Source organism: Mus musculus, chromosome 12 (assembly GCF_000001635.26).
Source record: "Mus musculus strain C57BL/6J chromosome 12, GRCm38.p6 C57BL/6J".
Taxonomy (NCBI): domain Eukaryota; kingdom Metazoa; phylum Chordata; class Mammalia; order Rodentia; family Muridae; genus Mus; species Mus musculus.
In genome coordinates, this window is record NC_000078.6 from 23919312 (window position 1) to 23937826 (window position 18515).

Below are 18515 nucleotides of genomic sequence, written 5' to 3' on the forward strand. Positions count from 1 at the left end.
TGCATCCCATTTACTGTGCTTAAAAAATAGCCTTTATATGAGAGAAAAGTATATGTGAACTAAATCACATGAATATTCTTTTGAGTTTCCTCCTGTTTCACCACAGATAATTAAAGATGCTGAAGATGGTGTTTAAAAATGTTGAAAAATCAAACTTTAAGTTGTATATTAATAGTCAATATTATATCTCAGAGCTTGCAATTGCTTATGCAACTTATAAGAAAAATACTGTTCCTTTAAGAAAATTGTTTTTGGGCAGTTAAGAACTTGTCCTGGGTTGCCTGGAAATGACCCCCAGGATTTGCTTTTGTGTTGTAGAGGTTTACATAAAGCTTTAACTGATAAAGATTACAGATAGCTCCGGAAAAGATACAAACTCAGGATTCTTATATTTATTTGGGTTGTAGAAGATAGTTATTTGCAGAGACAACTTAAAGATTTTCTCTAATTTCTGATTAATAAATAAATATATTATACACAAGTGACTATAATGACTTTTCAAGCATTCTAGTTACAATCTCTCATCAAGAGAAACAATTGAAAGTGTAATTAGTCACTGTTCATGTTATATTAAAACTAACAGTTCAGTATCTAAAATTTTGATGAAAATACAAGATTGTATTTTGATGCGTGAGCACCCCTTTTTATATCCAACATATTAGAGCACATACATCATTACCTGGCTCCTATTCAAGGGAGAAATTCCTAAGCTGAAGTTAGCCACTGGCAAAAAAGACTAAACAGATAAGTCCTAGCAGTTTATTTTGTAAATCTAAATAGTATATATGACTGGGCTGAAAAGCCACCCTAGAAACAAATGTTCTGTTCTTGTTAGTCAGAAACATCATGATCTACACCTAGCATCAAGGCAACTGACTCCCACAGGCTATGTCCTGGGGAGGACACGAAATGTATATAAAGGCCTCTAACTCAAACTGGTCATTAGGTAACTAGGAGAATTAAAACTTCTTTAAAAAACAAAAACAAAAAGGGGGGATAGAGGCTATGACGCCAAAGATGGCTCTATCCCTTATAATATTTACTCTTAATTTTTTAAAATTGGATGATGCTGGGAGATCACCAGCTGAAAGGCACGGACTATGGCCTCAATCGCCCAGTGAAATGGTCAAATGGAAGAATGTCCTTGATAATAAATGGTATGGCCCAGATCCTATCTTATTCAGATCCCGGGAAGCTATTTGTGTTTTTTCCACAGGGTGAAGATAATCCACTTTGGGTTCCGACGCGACTGACAAGGACCATAAAAGAGCAAGATGAATCTCAAGATGATCCTGTTATTCTTACTCCTGATGATTGAGACAGGGATAAGTATAGCTTTGTGGGCCATAGTAAGATCATGGCCGGTACCTTTACCAGTACATTCCAATTCTTCTACCTTGCTTTTGTTTTTGGCAACTGAATATTTTTAAAGAAAAAGATTATCTCTAATTGGGCAGATTTCATTAGCAAAAATAAAGTGAGATCTGGAGTGTTATTTAATGCTTTAACGCAAGTTGCTCAAGGAGCACAGTCAGGCTCAAGTGATGTTGGAAATAATGTAACTTCACCTATAAACATCACCACGATTATGATAAAGGGAAATGCGACTATTCCAAAAAGATCACGATGGCCTGTTGACAATGCTACTGCTATACACAGCATGCCTTGGTGTCATCCGGACCTTGCATTTCCTATAGTTTTTTCACCTTGTCAATCAAATATTTTTTCCTCGAAAAGAAATAACAAAGGGTTTTGTTTTGTCACCTCCATTGGATTTTTGCTGTAATGAATGATAAAGGAGATGCTACAGAAAAAGAAAATATTTGGCCAAATTACCAATGGGTTCTAAGAAATGAGACAGGTGCTAGTGCCCAGTTGAAAGGAGGGCTGATGATTTTGAATCAGCGCCTTGATCTGGTTGAGGAACAGATAGGTGTCCTATACCAGTTGGCCCAGTTGGACTGTGAAAGAAAATTGGGTGCTCTGTGCATTACCAGTGTTCAATATGAAAACTTTACTCATGCAGCTAATCTATCTAGGCAGCTTTCTTTGTATCTTGCAGGAAATTGGTCTGAAGGATTCGATGAGACCCTTGAGGCCTTGAGGGCAGCCGTTCTAAGGATCAACTCGAGGCAAGTGGACCTGTCATTGACAGAGGGCCTCTTCTCCTGGATTTCATCTGCATTTTCTTATTTTAAGGAGTAGGTGGCGGTAGGCTTGTTTGCCGTGATCCTATGCGGTAGAGCATTGCTTTTGCTCTGGATGGTCTGTAAAGTTAAAGCCCAAACAAAAAGGGACAAGATAGTGATAACCCAAGCACTTGCAGCATTAGAACATGGTGCCTCCCCTGATATATGATTATCTATACTTAAGCAATAGGTCGCTGACCACTCAGCTCTTGCACCCCACGAGGCTAGTCTCATTGCATGGGATAGAGTGAGTGTGCTTCAGCAGCCCGAGAGGGTTGCACGGCTAAGCACTGCAGTAGAAAGGCTCTGTGGCATAAAATGAGCCTATTCTAAGGAGACATGTCATCTTGTATAAAGGTTGAGTGTCCAAGTGTCCTTCCCCCAGGAAAAAACGACACGGGAGCAGACCAAGACCCCTCCGGGTGGTGAGCCTGGGAGAAGGTTTTGTGTAATGCCCGTATTTTTGCACACTGGGGATTTGACCTCCATCTCCACTCTCAGTACTGGGTGGCCTGTTGCCTTTTAAATAAAAGGGGGAGATGTGAGGAGGCGCCCTTGCAATCACCATTACAAGATGGCGCTGATATATGGTGTTCTAACTGGTAAACAAGTAGTCTGCACATATGCTAGGGTATTTTTCCATTCCTTGTGCCCTGCCTGTCCCGTGGCGTCATCTGGGCTCATAGTGAGCAACCAGTCAGGGTGAAAAACGTCTCCAACCGCTCTTGTGGTCTATTTAAGGACCGAGTTTCCTGTGTTCTGGGCCTCCTCCCCCAGAAGCTGATCATCTCTCTCTTGAGATGGATTAAAGTTATGCTGCAGAAGGACCCATGTGTGTCCTGTGTGTGTGTGTCCTCGCCGGCGAGACTCCTTATCACACAGGACAGCTTCAAAGCCCCCAGATTCAATAGGTTAGAGGAGTTCTCATTTAACACTCATGGGGTCAAAGTGCAGGCAGATGGTGGAGCCTGTGGAAGGTCATCAGACAAACAACCTGGTGGTTGCAGCAGAAATCACCAGGCAAGTAGGTACACAAACAATGTCAGCTACTGATTTCCTCATCCTGCCTTCCCCACAACCTTGGCCAAGAGCCATGGTCCAAGGGGCTCACTGGGGGAGAAGAGACTCTGGGACATTCCATGTCACTCTTGGCTAAGTGGAACACCCAAAATGCAAATTCCTCAGCCCAGGCCCTGCTTTATGCGTTTACCCTTGTTAACCAAATTGACTACAGAGTACACATGACATGACTTCATGCAATCAGGAAGAAAAGTGAAATCATGATACTTGCACAGAAACAGAAGGAACTAGAAATCATTGTTAAGCAAAATGAAGCAGAATCAAAAAAGGGAGGTATGTGTGGTGTGTTTGTATGTATGTGTGTGAATGAATGTATATGGTGTGTGTGTGCATGTGTTGTGTGGTGTATGTGTGTGAAAGTAAGTATGTGGTGTGTGTGCATGTGTATGTGTGGTGTATGTGTATATGTGTGAATGTATGTATGTGACTGTGTGGGGTTATGTGTGGTGTATGTGTGTTACTGTACATGGTGTGTGTGCATGTGTATGTGTGGTGTATGTGTGTGTGAATGTAAGTATGTGGTATATGTGCGTGTGCGTGCTTTTGTGGGGGCATGATTATGTGTGTGTTTGGTGTATGTGTGGTGCATGTATGCAGTATGTTTGTGGTGTGTGTGTATATGTGTTAATGTATGTATGTAGCATGTGTGTGTGCATGTTTGTGTGGGGGTATGTGTGTGTGTATGTATGTGTGTGACTTTATTATCAGAGACCCCAGAGGAGTTTCTTCCTGTATCCCAAGAAGATAACTGTTGGCCATGTTTCTGTTTTGTCTGTTGGGTTCTAAGGTTACAAGTGTGTAAAACCACATCTTACTTTCAATTGCATTTCACTCATTGGGCACAAGCTGTTTTTACAGCCAACTTGTTGTGGTAAATATTACTTGTGGATTTCTTACCACCACATAAATTATAGAGGTATGAAATAATAATAATAATAATGATGATGATAATGAGAAGAAGAGAGGAAATGATAATAAATTAATAACAAGAAATAATATGATATAAAAAGAAATTATATGAAATAATAAAATAATAAGAAATAATTATATGAAATAATAAGAAATATTAAATGTGATATAATAATATAGTAAATGATAATGTGAAATAATATGAAATAATAAAATAATTAATAATTATTATTATAAGCATTAAAGCACCAACATGTGGCAGATACCATTCCTCTATGCTAATTTCTCTACTTCTTTACTAAGAACAGTGAGATATCACTTCCCATATTCTTTTTTTTTTTTTTCCGAGACAGGGTTTCTCTGTATAGCCCTGGCTGTCCTGGAACTCACTTTGTAGACCAGGCTGACCTCGAACTCAGAAATCCGCCTGCCTCTGCCTCCCAAGTGTTGGAATTAAAGGCGAGTGCCACCACGCCCGGCGCACTTGCCATATTCTGCCTAGGCTGCTCATACTCTCAGGCTCACCCACCTGGCCATGCTCTCCCAATCTATCCACCCATGGGACCCTTTTCCTGCTTCTTCTTCCCTCTCCTTCATGGTCTCTTCCAAAGACACCAAGGCTGGGAACTGAAGTGCCATCAACCTTTCTTCTTGCCAGCTGCAGGCATTAGATGTGTTTACTGATTGATTACAGGAGGTAGGACTGATGTAATCACAATCTCCAAAATTATCTAAAATATGGGTCCAGAGTCGAGGATCTGGTATCAGATCAAATGTTACTCATACTGTTTCCTCTCAGACTGAACGTCTGAAACCTAGAAAATAACAGACCTTTTAGACAGGGGTAAATCAAGCTAAACATATGGACAGACTTATAGATGGATGGATGGATAGATAGATAGATAGATAGATAGATAGACAGATTGATTTATATATATAGATTTTTATATATAGATTTATAGATATATAGATTTATAGATACTATATAGATATATAGATGATATATATTTATTGATAGCTATATAGATGTATAGATATATACATATAGATTTGTAGATATATAGATTAATAGGTGATATATAGATGTAAGGATGTATAGATTGAAGATATATAGATGAATAGATAGATAGATATAGAAACATGTAGATCAATATACCGATATATTGTTGTAGGTTGAAATGTTACATAAGGGCAGGTCACTGTACTGACTTAAGGGGGTGAAGAAGATGGCAACCCGATAAGAAGAACAAAACTGTGAGCTAACCTGGACACTTCAGACCTCCCAGCCAAAAACCAAGCAGCATCCAGGGACTGGCTCATTGCCCCAGGCACATATGTAGCAGAGGACTGCCTTGTCTCTCTGTCCACAATGGGACACAAACAGGATGTACATAAATAAATGAAAAAAAAATAATTAAAAAAAATGAAATATAATTGAATATAAATATATACATATATATAGGGAGAGAGAGAGAGAGAGAGAGAGAGAGAGAGAGAGAGAGAGAGAGAGTGCTTATCTGGCAGAAAAAAATGGCATTAATACATTACTCTTTGACCTGGCTCCTGTGTGCAATATCAGTTGCTGTGATCTGTAACATGACACACAACTACAGCCAATGGCTTGTGTCACAATCATCTGAGCTGACCAAACCCTGAAAGTGCATTGGACATATCTCCAAAGTAAAAAATTCAATATTGCTTGAACCAAGCTAAAGTCCCCAATTTACATATCTATCAATCTGGTCTGTCTTCATTCACAAGACATGAATAAATACATGCTGGAAAATTACAAAGTCAGTCACCCTGTCACCATCAGTTTTTTGTTTTTTTTTTAAATGGTGACTCCAAGGTTAGTGATAAAAACAGGTGTCTCACAAAAAGTAACTCTATCAAAAAGTGCCTCACTTGGCTACCAGTCCAGTGTAAGGAGAAAGAACAACCTTGGGATAAATCACACATCGAGTTAAATCTAAGCTGAGTGCTTAGCTTAGATAGCACCATTCCATTCCATGATGTTGGTACTTGATAATGTAATAAGGACCAGCATTTATCACTCTCTGGCTAATGACTCTGAGCTCATTTATATTGTCAAAGAAGGTCTTAAATATTCCAACAAAGCTAAATTACAAGAAAAACACTATAACCCCAAATGGATGGAGAGGACAGAGTTCCTTAAAGAGGAAATGACCAAATCACTTAGAGAAATCCAGGAAAACAGAAAAAAAATTAGAAAAAAATCAATAAATTCCACAAAGAAGGCCAGGAAAACACAAACCCAAAATAGAGGAAGCCAAAATTCCTAAAAATAATGCCAAGAAACAACAAACCAATGGGTGAAGTAAACAAAACTATTCAATACATAAAAGTGGAAATAGAAGCAAAAAAGAAAACTAAAACTTAGGAAATAGTGGAAATAAAAATTTAGGACTGCAAAAAGGAACTACAGAGGCAAGGTTCACCCACAAAACAGACATGGAAGAAAAATCTCAATCATTGAATAAGCAAAAGAAGGAATGGGTAAACCAGACAATGAAAATGTTAAGTCTAAATCTTCCTGATATAAAGTATCATGGAAATCCAGGACATTGTAAAAGGACTAAACATAAGAATACTTAGGAAGAGAGGAAAAAGAATCCTCGCTCAAAGTCTCAGAAAGTATTGACAACCAAATCTTAGAAGAAAAACTTCCTAACATAAAGAAAACACAAGAATCATCAAAACACCAAACAGAAGGGACTATAAAATAAAGTCTCTTCCCTGTGTAATAATCAAAACATACAGTTCAAGGAAAGAATACTAAAAGCTGCAAAGGTACAAAGCAAGGAAAAACATAAAGGAAGATCTATTAAGATCACAGATGTCTTCTTGGAGTCTGTAGATGCCAGAAGGGTTTGTACACATGTGCCGCAGAAACAACACATGCCTGGATTTTAATATGTAAAAAAATGACTACACCGTTAATGGAACAAATTAAGATAGTCCACGATAAACTCAAACTTAAACAACCTCTCACAAAATATACAGACCAACACAAAGAGATAGAGGTAGAATCTAACCCGCGGAAGTTAAGGATATACATGAAAACACAGGTAGTAAATAATCTCTTACTGTCTACAAAAGAAGGGAAAGCACACACCCAGCCCAACACCAACACCACCCGCAGCTGCAACAACAACAACCAAATAGAAAGAGTTAGCAATCAACATTTATTGACTCATTCAATAAAAATAAGTTTTGATTTGGGAGAAAATGTAGCTGTAAATTGGCCTAGGACTTTGAGGCTTTTGTGTTTGAAAATTATACAACTTTCTGTCTCAGGTTGGGTGTGGGCGGTGGGGTTTTGAAGATAAACTTCTGAGTATGTTTCCAATAATTTTTTTTTCTGAGACAGGGTTTCTCTGTGGAGCCCTGGCTGTCCTGGAACGCACTCTAGACTAGTTGGGACTCGAACTCAGAAATCTGCCTGCATCCACCTCCAGAGTGCTAGGATTAAAGGAGTGCACCAACACCACCCAGCCCAATAAATTCTTATCATTTGCATTGTCCTGGAGTGTGAGTTGTGTTGAACCTGACTGGACCCAACAACTTAAAAGCTTTACCACATTGCTGATATTCATAGCATCTGTCTCCAGTATGAATATTCTCATAAAAAGAAAAATATACATAAAAAGAAGTTCAATGAAAAAGCTTCACCATACTAAATATATTCACAATGTTTCTACCCAGTTCAATTTCTTCCATGATGAAAATGACTACAAAATTGTGCAAAGGCTTTACCATACTAAATATACTCAGAGGGTTTCTCCCTCAGCCTTTCAATGGCTAGGAACAGATCTCATGACCAAACCAACTCTCAGAAAAGCAAACATTTAAATTGGACTTTCTCTGCAGTGTGATTTGTCTTGTGTATGCCTAAAGAACTCTGACATGCAAAGGTTCTACTACGTTCATAACATTCACATGGGTTCTCACTTGTATGTGATCTTTTATGTCATCATAGATGACCGTGACATCAAATGCTTTACAACACCGATTACCTTCCAAAGGTTTCTGTCTTCTATGTGTTCTTTAAAAATAATGGAGACTATAGAGTTGCAAAAAGGCTTTACCACATTGATTACATTCATGAGGTTTCTTTCCAGTGTGGAATCTTTAACATTTTGAAGAGGAGTGGGATATGCACAGGCTTTAGCACATTGACTACATTCATAAGGTTTCTATCGAATATGGGTTCTTTTATGATTATAGAGACAATAACTTTGTGAAAAGGCTTTTATAACATTGATTATATTTCTAAGGTTTCTCTCCATTATGGATTCTTTTATGATATTGGAGATGATTGTGACCTGCAAAAGCTTTACCACATTGATTACATTCATAGGGTTTCTCTCCAGTATGTGTACTTTTATAACATTGGAGACTACTGAATTGTGAAAAGGCTTTACCACATTGATTACATTCATATATTTCTCTCCAGTATGTTTTTTTTATATTTCAATTTTTATTAGATATTTTCTTCATTTACATTTAAAAAGCTATTCAGACAGTTCCCCTATACACTCCCCCCCCCGCACTGCTCCCCTACCCACCCACTCCCACTTCTGGGCCTTGGAGTTCCCCTGTATTGGGGCTTATAAAGTTTGCAAGGCCAAGGGGCCTCTCTTCCCAATGATGGCAGACTAGGCCATCTTCTACTAGATTTACAGCTAGAGACATGAGCTCTGGGGATTACTGGTTAGTTTATATTGTTGTTCCACCTATAAGGTTGTAGACCCCTTCAGCTCCTTGGGTACTTTCTCAGGCTCCTCCATTGAGAGCCCTGTGTTCCATCTAACAGATGACTGTGAGCATCCACTTATGTATTTGCTCAGCACTGGAATAGCCTCACAGGAGACAGCTATATCGGGAAAGTATGTGTTCTTTTATGACATTGGAGATGACTGTGTTGTGAAAAGACTTTACCACATTGATTACATTCATAGGGTTTCTCTCCAGTATGTGTTCTTTTATGACATTGGAGATAACTGTGACGTGCAAAGGCTTTACCACACTGATTACATTCATAGGGTTTCTCTCCAGTATGTGTTCTTTTATGACGTTGGAAACTACTGAGTTGTGCAAAGGCTTTCCCACATTGATTACATTCATAGGGTTTCTCTCCAGTATGTGTTCTTTTATGATGTTGGAGATTACTGTGACGTGCAAAGGCTTTACCACATTGATTACATTCATAGGGTTTCTCTCCAGTATGTGTTCTTTTATGACATTGGAGACCATTGTGACTTGTAAAGGCTTTACCACATTGATTACATTCATAGGGTTTCTCTCCAGTATGTGTTCTTTTATGATGTTGGAGATGACTGGGTCTTGCAAAGGCTTTACCACATTGAATACATTCATAGGGTTTCTCTCCAGTATGTGTTCTTTTATGAAACTGGAGAAGACTGGGTCTTGCAAAGGCCTTACCACAATGAATACATTCATAGGGTTTCTCTCCAGTATGTATTCTTTTATGACATTGGAAACTAAAGAGTAGTGCAAAGGCTTTACCACATTGATTACATTCATAGGGTTTCTCTCCAGTATGTGTTCTGTTATGAAATTGGAGAAGACTGGGTCTTGCAAAGGCTTTACCACATTGAATACATTCATAGGGTTTCTCTCCAGTATGTGTTCTTTTATGATATTGGAGATTAGTGAGTTGTGCAAAGGCTTTACCACATTGATTACATTCATAGGGTTTCTCTCCAGTATGTGTTCTTTTATGATACTGGAGAATACTGTGATCTGCAAAGGCTTTCCCACATTGATTACATTGATAGGGTTTCTCTCCAGTATGTGATCTTTTATGATATTGAAGACCACTGTGACTTGTAAAAGCTTTACCACATTGATTACATTCATAGGGTTTCTCTCCAGTATGTGTTCTTTTATGACGTTGGAGATAACTGTGACTTGCAAAGGCTTTACCACACTGATTACATTCATAGGGTTTCTCTCCAGTATGTGTTCTTTTATGAAATTGGAAGCTACTGAGTAGTACAAAGGCTTTCCCACATTGATTACATTCATAGGGTTTCTCTCCAGTATGTGTTCTTTTATGACATAGGAGATTATTGAGTTGTGCAAAGGCTTTACCACATTGATTACATTCATAGGGTTTCTCTCCAGTATGTATTCTTTTATGACATTGAAGATAACTGTGACATGCAAAAGCTTTACCACACTGATTACATTCATAGGGTTTCTCTCCAGTATGTGTTCTTTTATGATATTGGAAACCACTGTGACTTGTAAAAGCTTTACCACATTGATTACATTCATAGGGTTTTACTCTAGTATGTGCTCTCTTATGATATTGAAGATGACTGGGTCTTCCAAAGGCTTTACCACGTTGATTACATTCATAGGGTTTCTCTCCAGTATGTGTTCTTTTATGACGTTGGAGATGACTGCATTTTTTAAAGGCTTGACCACATTGATGACATTCATAAGGTTTCTCTCCAGTATGGGTTCTTTTATGATATTGAAGATGACTGGGTGTTGGAAAGGCTTTACCACATTGGTTATGTTCATGTGTTTTCTCTCCAATTTGTCTTTTTTTATGACATTGCAGATGACTGGGACATGAAAAGGCTTTAGAACGTTCATTACATTCATAGAGTTTCTCTCCACTATGATTGCTTACATACCTGCAATGAAAATTGGCACATGTGATATGTTTACTACATTAATTTCCTTGTTCACTCATTTCATCAAGATGAATAAAGTTTACAAATTGGTCTACTGATAAAGGTGGACCAGATCATCTGGTTTTATCACTTCATATGTTCATGGGGTTCTCCCTCATTATGGGTTGTTTTGCGTCTTTCGAGATATCTGTGATGGTTATTACATGGCTGACATTTATAATACCCTTTTTATATGGGATTTTTATATGATGTATTTCATCTATATGAGGAAAATAGAACAACGCATAGCTTTATAACAGTAATTGCTTTCGTAATTTTTCCTGTAGTGTGAATTGTACCACATTTGACTGTGAACCAGGACAAACAAAAGAATTTCCAAATTCCTAGTACCCATAAAGATTTTCTACAGTGTGAGCTTTGGGAAGTTCCCAGTAAAATTAGAAAACCAATTGATTGCAACTTTTCTCATATTCAGAATGTCTACCAAAGGCAGAATCTGACAATTAGCTCCCAGTTCTGGGATAGAAAGAAGTACATTGCTTCTTTCAATATCCCTATGCTCACATGGCTTTTATCTATTGTGACACATGATATATATATTAAAAAAAGAATAACAGATGAAAGGTTTCCACATTGCATTCACACTGTTTGACTTTTTGTTCCTCATAGACCTGTAATATATGAATTAAGGTTTCTCCTATGACAACAATCTTGACTCTCATAAACTGTACCCTAAACAAATGATCAATTTCACTATAAGACTATGAGTATCACCAACTTTCCCATGGATTATTTGCTTATTGGAAGGTTTTGGATATATATTTATCACTATTCGATGTGCAATATCTGAGTCTTGTAAGTCTATACACATTGTCAGATCAGTATAGCTCTAATAGAGCTACAAATTGAATAAAGGTATCTCTTAAGGCAATGTTTCCTCATCTTTTTTTAAAAAAGAGGAATGCTTTGATAGATAAATCAGATAACTACATGGAGGCAGTATATATTTTTTTTAAGAATAGTGTAATTAGGGCTGGCGAGATGGCTCAGTGGTTAAGAGCACAGACTGCTCTTCCGAAGGTCCTGAGTTCAAATCCCAGCAACCACAAGGTGGCTCACATTCATCCATAACGAAATATGATGTCCTCTTCTGGAGTATCTGAGGACAGCGACAGTATATTTACATATAATAAATAAATAAATCTTAAAAAAATATTGTAATTATAGTTACACTTCAAGTATTGACATTTTACACTCCTGCTTTTCTTTAGAGCTTCCGTATCATAGTAAAATTTCCTTAGAGGCATAATTGCATCAGCTTTCACATGAAAATTACCTTTCATTTCTTCTTGAACTTTGACAATGTCTTTCAATATGATGGTTTTCCCAAGTGTAGCCTAAAAGACAGTATGAGAAAAATGAATGATCCAGTATTGGGAATAGGCAAAATTCAAGGTACTGTGAATTTTCACATCACTGGACACTATTTATTCAGCTCAGTCTTCCTTGTTCTCAGTTGTAATAACAGAGCACCATCACTAAACAAGAGACATGTTTTCCTACTATTTTGAAAAGCAAAGAAAATTTACAGTCATACCTATAACAGTGAGGTTCCAGTAGGTCTCCAGCATCACATCTTTGTAGAGACTCTTCTGGGAAGGATCCAGCAAATTCCACTCTTCCCCAGTGAAGTTCACGTGCACATCATCATAAGTCACTGCATCCTAAAATATCCCATACATGTGTACATCACAAAACATGGTACTGACATCACTCTAAAGTAAACATATGCTTCCTTGACCATATATTCATGTAATTCTGGTGCTTCCTCCACTGACTTCTTGACACAGAAGTTATAATCTAAGTACCATAACATTTTAAAGGAAATTGAGTTGAAGGTTCACCTGTGTTGCTTATGAACATTTTAAATAAATAGGGTAAAGTCTTTCGAGAGGAATTACAATTGAGAGGGAGATGTAGGGTGAAACAGATCAACAGTACTGAGCACATATCCCATAATTTGTAAGAAGAATCACTAATGAGAAAAATCATGGACAAGCAGGGTGTATTTGTTCATGTCTTTAATCCCAGAGTCACGGGCAGGTATATATCATTGAGCTGGATCCTAGTCTGTTCTATGTAACAAATTCCAGGACTGCAAAGGTTACATATTAAGATCCTTACTCCACTGCAAAAATCAACCACGGAGACAAAAATGATAGAAAGAACTCAGTTGTTTACTACAGTTCCTTCAAAGAAGTATACATTCCCTGCACTTCTGTACTCATCTAGCAGAAACAGGAAGTGTACCGCTTTAAACTGCAACATTAGTAAACTTTACTGGCAATCAAGGCACATTTAATGGACCAATGGACAGATGAAAATATTAGTAATATAAGTGTTGAACATAAAAAGCAACATAAGGCAGGAGAGAATGATAAATCAGCCATGGACAGCTCTTGCAGGTCTTCCAGATAACAGTGGTCAATACTAGCATTCACGTGACCCATGGCTTTATGAACAAGAGTTCTGAGTCCACCTTCAAACAACACTAACGATGAGGCACACATGATATTCATATTCACGCATACAAGCAAAACACCCCTATTTATTTAAAAATTTCAAAACAAACACAAGAGTTTGGGGAAACATCAATACCCAGAATCCAATGACTCTGAAGCCTCAGGCAGTATTGATGTCATGAGCATATGCCATCCTAAAAAATAGACTATAACCTATGTGCCCACGGGGTACATAGGGGGCCACAACCCCACTCAAAAAAGAAACAGAGGAGATTGGGAGGAGGGAGTCTGTGAGGGCAGGGACCTAGAGTAGGGACAGTGATCAGGGTGATAATGAATATCTAAATTATAGGATAAACAAAAAAAAAAAAGGAAAGAAAGAAAAAGGAAATTTTTTGAGTGTATATACACTTTCACCTTCCCCAAGATGAATCTAGAAAGGCTCTCGCACTGTTCAAATATCTAAAGTCTCTGCTGACACTCAAGACAGTATCTTGACAGCCACATCAGAAAGCAAAGTTGCAAAATCAAACAGCAAGTTATATCTTTCCAACATAAACTGGCACTGAATACCTCTTTCCATTCCAATCGATAGGAATGTGCACGTAGGGAGAGAAGATTGGTCAAACGTAAGAAAAACAGCAGGGCAAACACCAAATCCTATAGCTTTGTCTCAAACACATTGGACTTCAATTGCTTAAGGCATAGATGGTGCTCTTCCTGTAACTTCTCATACATCTCTCAGTTTGGGTACTTCATCTCCCTGTAAGCATCTCTCCATGGCAGATTTCTCAATGCGTTAGTTTTCTCCACAACCTGTGGTCACAAAATGCAACTCAAGCATCAACCTGAACCACTTAAAGGCAAGGAACTCTCACAGAGTCTTCCCTGGGATCCTGACTCTGTCAAAAGATGGCTGGAGTGGTGCTAAACTGAAACCATAGAGAAAGAATATATGACTATGCTATTTTCATCTTTCAGTTTCTAGAAGCAGCACAATATGGATGATCCTGTGAAGTTTGGCTTCTAAATTAATGGACCCTGCCTCCCTTGGACCAATTTGCAGCAGGTTTTGTTTAAGGTTCCATCCTGGGATGAGGAAACACGTTGAATACTCCTTCCATTAATTAAAAACATAGCAAGCAGGAGGAAGTACTACACTCAGGGTACATTCATAGGCGTATAACCACAAGGGCATTTGCTCCACTAAGTTCACAGCCACTTTATTTGTAACAGTTAGAAACAGGAAAGAATGCAGATGTTCCTCAACTGAAATGTGGACACAAAAACCATGTTTCATTTACAAAATGGAGTGCTACTCAGGTATGAAAAACAAGGACATCATGAATTTTGCAGAGAAATGGGTACAATTAGAAACTAATATCTGGAATGAGGTAAGTCAGGCCCAAAAGGACATGCATGTATGTACTCACTTACAAGTGAATAATAACCATAAGTACAGGATATCCACAGTTCATTTCATAGACCGAAAGACACTAAACAAGACAAGGCACAAATGAGCATGGTTGAATCTCACTCAGAACGGGGTTGAAAGAGACAGAAGAGGCAGATGGAAGGGAGAAAACTGGATGGGACTGTAGTTAAGAAAGAAGAAGGGGAGTTTTAGGGATGGGTGAGAGACAAGGGAAGGCCTGAGAGCCAGGAAAATGAAATGAAATTAGCAGATGCTGAGAGGGAGCGGGGTTAGTGTGGGGGCATCTATAGAATGTGCCTGAGACTATGAATGGTAGGGCACAAATGCAGCTAGGGAAGTGATCTTAGCTGAGATAGATAGCATTGAGTTATGGACCATGAAGAGGTGACATCTTGCAGTCAGGCAGAACTACCAGTGAAGTGTTCAGTACACCAAAAAAACCAAAAACCTTTTCTCCCAAAATTTGTTCTGTCTGCAAGTAAGGCAGGCACAAAGTTGAAACAGAGACTGAGGGAATGGCCAAACTATACCCTGCCCAACTGGTAACCCATCCCATGGGCAAGCACCAAGGCTGGCATTACTGAGGATAATTTGTTATACTTGCAGATAGTAGCTTAGCATCATTGTCCTCTGAGCGTCTCCATTCAGCATCTGACTGAAACATATGCAGAGACCCACAGCCTAACATTTGACAGGGCTCAGGGAGTATTTTTAAAGAGTTGGGGAAAGAATTGACGGTCTCTGAAGGAATAGGAAGTCTATGAGAAGACCCTCAGAGTCAACTAACCCAGAACCTAGGAGACTCTCAGAGATGGAGCCACCAACCAACGAGCACACACAGGCTGGGATGAAGGCCCCCACCATATATGTAGTGGATATGATGCTCAGTCTTCATGGGGTCCCCAACATTGAGAGTGAGGCATGTCCCTTAAGCTGTTCCTGTCTGTGCAAACTGTTTCCATAACTGGGCTGCCTTGTCTGACCTCAGTGGGAAAGGATGTGTCTAACCCTGCAGAGACTTGACATGCCATAGTTGGGAGATACTCAAGTGGTTCCCACCCTCCCTGGGGAAATAAAAGGGAGTCAGTGATGAGGGACTATGGAAGGTGGAATGGGATCGGTGTAACAATTAGAATGTAAATTGAATAAAGAAATAGGGGAAGTCGGGTCGTGGTGGAGCACGACTTTAATCCAAGCACTCAGGAGGCAGAGCCAGGGGGATTTCTGAGTTCGAGGACAGCCTGATCTACAAAGTAAGTTCCTGGACAGCCAGGGAGACACAGAGAAACTCTGTCTCAGAGGGAAAAAAAAAAAAGAAATAGAAAGATTGAACAAATACTTATCAATCGCGTAAAAATATACAAATCAGGCAATATTTTTGTTTGTTTGTTTGTTTGTTTGACCTACTCAATATCTCAGGGCATAAGCCAAGTACAAAAGTTTTCTGGTTTTTTTTTTTTTTTTTTTTTTGGCCAAAATATCACAGAAATGACCTCTTCCTAAAGTTTTTCAGTCTATTTTCTACTGAAATAGTATGACCTCAACTTCGTGTGGCTGCATTGCTGTCAACACTCCAATCTTCCAGACCCTATGGGAAGAACCAATTAAGCTCCATGTACAGCTTTCTACGATTTTGCCATCTCAATTTCTGATATTTTCTATATTCCTTCAAAAGAGACCAGAGATTCTGTCCAGCAGCAAAATCAGCTTTTGAAACAATTGTTGTTGTTGCTGTTGTTGTTGTTGTTGTTGTTGTTGTTCTACCTTGCAACTCTGCTGCTGTGATGGTTTCCTCTGAGCAGAAGCATCTCAGGTAATAAATGTTTGTTTTACACGGTTCTGTCAGATCACAGCCCACCACACTGGGAGCTCAGACTAGAAACTAAAGCTAGAAAATGAAAGCAAAAACATTTGACAAACACTACTTCCTGCCTTGCTTTCTTGCTTGGTCACTCTCTCATGCTCTGTAGCCTCCCTCAGCCTTGGAGCAGGCTGATCCAGACTTTGACCTTGCTGCCACTAAGAAGGAGATTACCTAGTGTCTTAGTCAGGGTTTCTATTCCTAAACAAACAGCATGACCAAGAAGCAAGTTGGGGAAGAAAGGGTTTATTCAGCTTACACTTCAATACTGGTTCATCACCAAGGAAGTCAGGACTGGAACTCAAGCAGGTCAGAAAGCAGGAGCTGATGCAGAGGCCATGAAGGGATGTTCACTACTGGCTTGCCTCCCCTGGCTTGCTCAGCCTGCTCTCTTATAGAACCAAGACTACCAGCCCAGAGATGGTCCCACCCACAAGGGGCCTTTCCCCCTTGATCACTAATGGAGAAAATGCCTTACAGTTGGATCTCATGGAGGCATTTCCTCAACTGAAGCTCCTTTCTCTGTGATAACTCCAGCTGTGTCAAGTAGACACATAAAACAAGCCAGTACACCTAGAATAGAGCCTTTGACCTTGATGGCTCTATTTGATCTTCTCCAATACTCTGCTTCCTGCTGAAAGGTTCTGGAGACTATCTGGAGACAAGCCCTGTAGATCGCCTATGGGCTGGCTCCAGGCACAAAGAATGGGCTGGCAGATGGGCTTACCCTCTTTATAAGCAGGGACTCTCAGTAAACTTCAGAGGCTTTGAACAGAAAGGTTTGTCTTGGCCTCATTCTTTTGTTGCCCTCTGATCTCTTTCAGCCCCGGGCTGCCTTTCTGGGGAACCCAGTTCACATGGCCACAGGCAGCTACAATGCTTACCTAGCTCTCTCATCCAACCCAAGTCCACTTGCTTCCCTATATTGCCACCCTTCATGGAAGAGTCTTCCTATATCAATTATCAACACTATCTCTCAGAGACAGAAACCAGCCATTCTGATGAGGGCACACCTGCAACTGAGGCTCCTTCAGATGACTGTAGTCTGAAATGTTGAGTTAAAACAACTATGACACAGAGACAATAATAATGAGAAATAATAATAATAATGAGAAAGTTGTAAAACTCCAAAACCAATGATCTAACCATATCAATTACAGGACCCCTGCCACCACATCAGAGAGTTGGAGTAGTGTCTGAGCCAGGATAAAATGGGAAGGGCTCCTGGCTCAGAGCATGGAAGGATACAGTGGAATGGGGAGAAGGGAGGCTGCACTGCCCTGTGGTGAGGTGTCCTTAACCCTGGATTCCCAGGCCAGGGAGACAAAAGAGGTGGCCAAACAGCTGGAAGGTGAATGGAGGAGCAGATTGTCCCACAGACCTGGAAATAAGACTCTGGTCTAAGGAAGATATGCTAACTTTGCTGGAAGGGATGAAAAACAACCTACCATATACTGACAGCTCCAAGTTCAAACCTACAGAGTCACATATAGACTGAGAACAGGGTTGTTTAGAAGGGGGAAAAATGAGGTCTTTGTCCTTTCCACCATGTTTTGCAGAGTCTGATTTTGCCCTGAATGCGGTCATAAAGAGTTCTCTGTCAGGGGCAATTTAATGGGTACAGGTCCTCTTGATAAGAGGGATTTAACCCAAGCTGGAAGATGAGTAACTATATAAATTGGGATGGAAACAGTCTCACTTCCTCTCTCAGTAAGAGAATACTAAAGTGGCACAAACATAATAGAGGGCCACAAGGTGTCGGTGAAGGCTAAGCAGCAGATCCCACCACTTGTACAGAGTAGAAAATGAAGACAGGATGGCAGCTGT

At 39.4% G+C, this 18515-nt stretch overlaps 1 protein-coding gene across 2 annotated transcripts in view; it reads right to left on the reverse strand.

Moving 5' to 3' along the window:
* Gm17330 (predicted gene, 17330) overlaps positions 1 to 18515 on the reverse strand; it is an 84709-nt gene that overhangs the window by 34568 nt on the left and 31626 nt on the right. The window contains exons 2-6 of one of the 2 annotated variants that reach the window (XM_030247060.1): positions 12468 to 12594; positions 12207 to 12267; positions 9822 to 10870; positions 9093 to 9734; positions 7366 to 8575 (exon numbers count right to left, since the gene is read on the reverse strand). In XM_030247060.1, the coding sequence (XP_030102920.1) occupies positions 8472 to 8575; positions 9093 to 9734; positions 9822 to 10870; positions 12207 to 12267; positions 12468 to 12594 (1983 nt within the window). In that variant the 3' untranslated portion in view covers positions 7366 to 8471. Of the gene's footprint in view, positions 1 to 7365; positions 8576 to 9092; positions 9735 to 9821; positions 10871 to 12206; positions 12268 to 12467; positions 12595 to 18515 lie in introns of those variants that run through there. The other variant, NM_001378694.1, reaches the window with a different exon arrangement.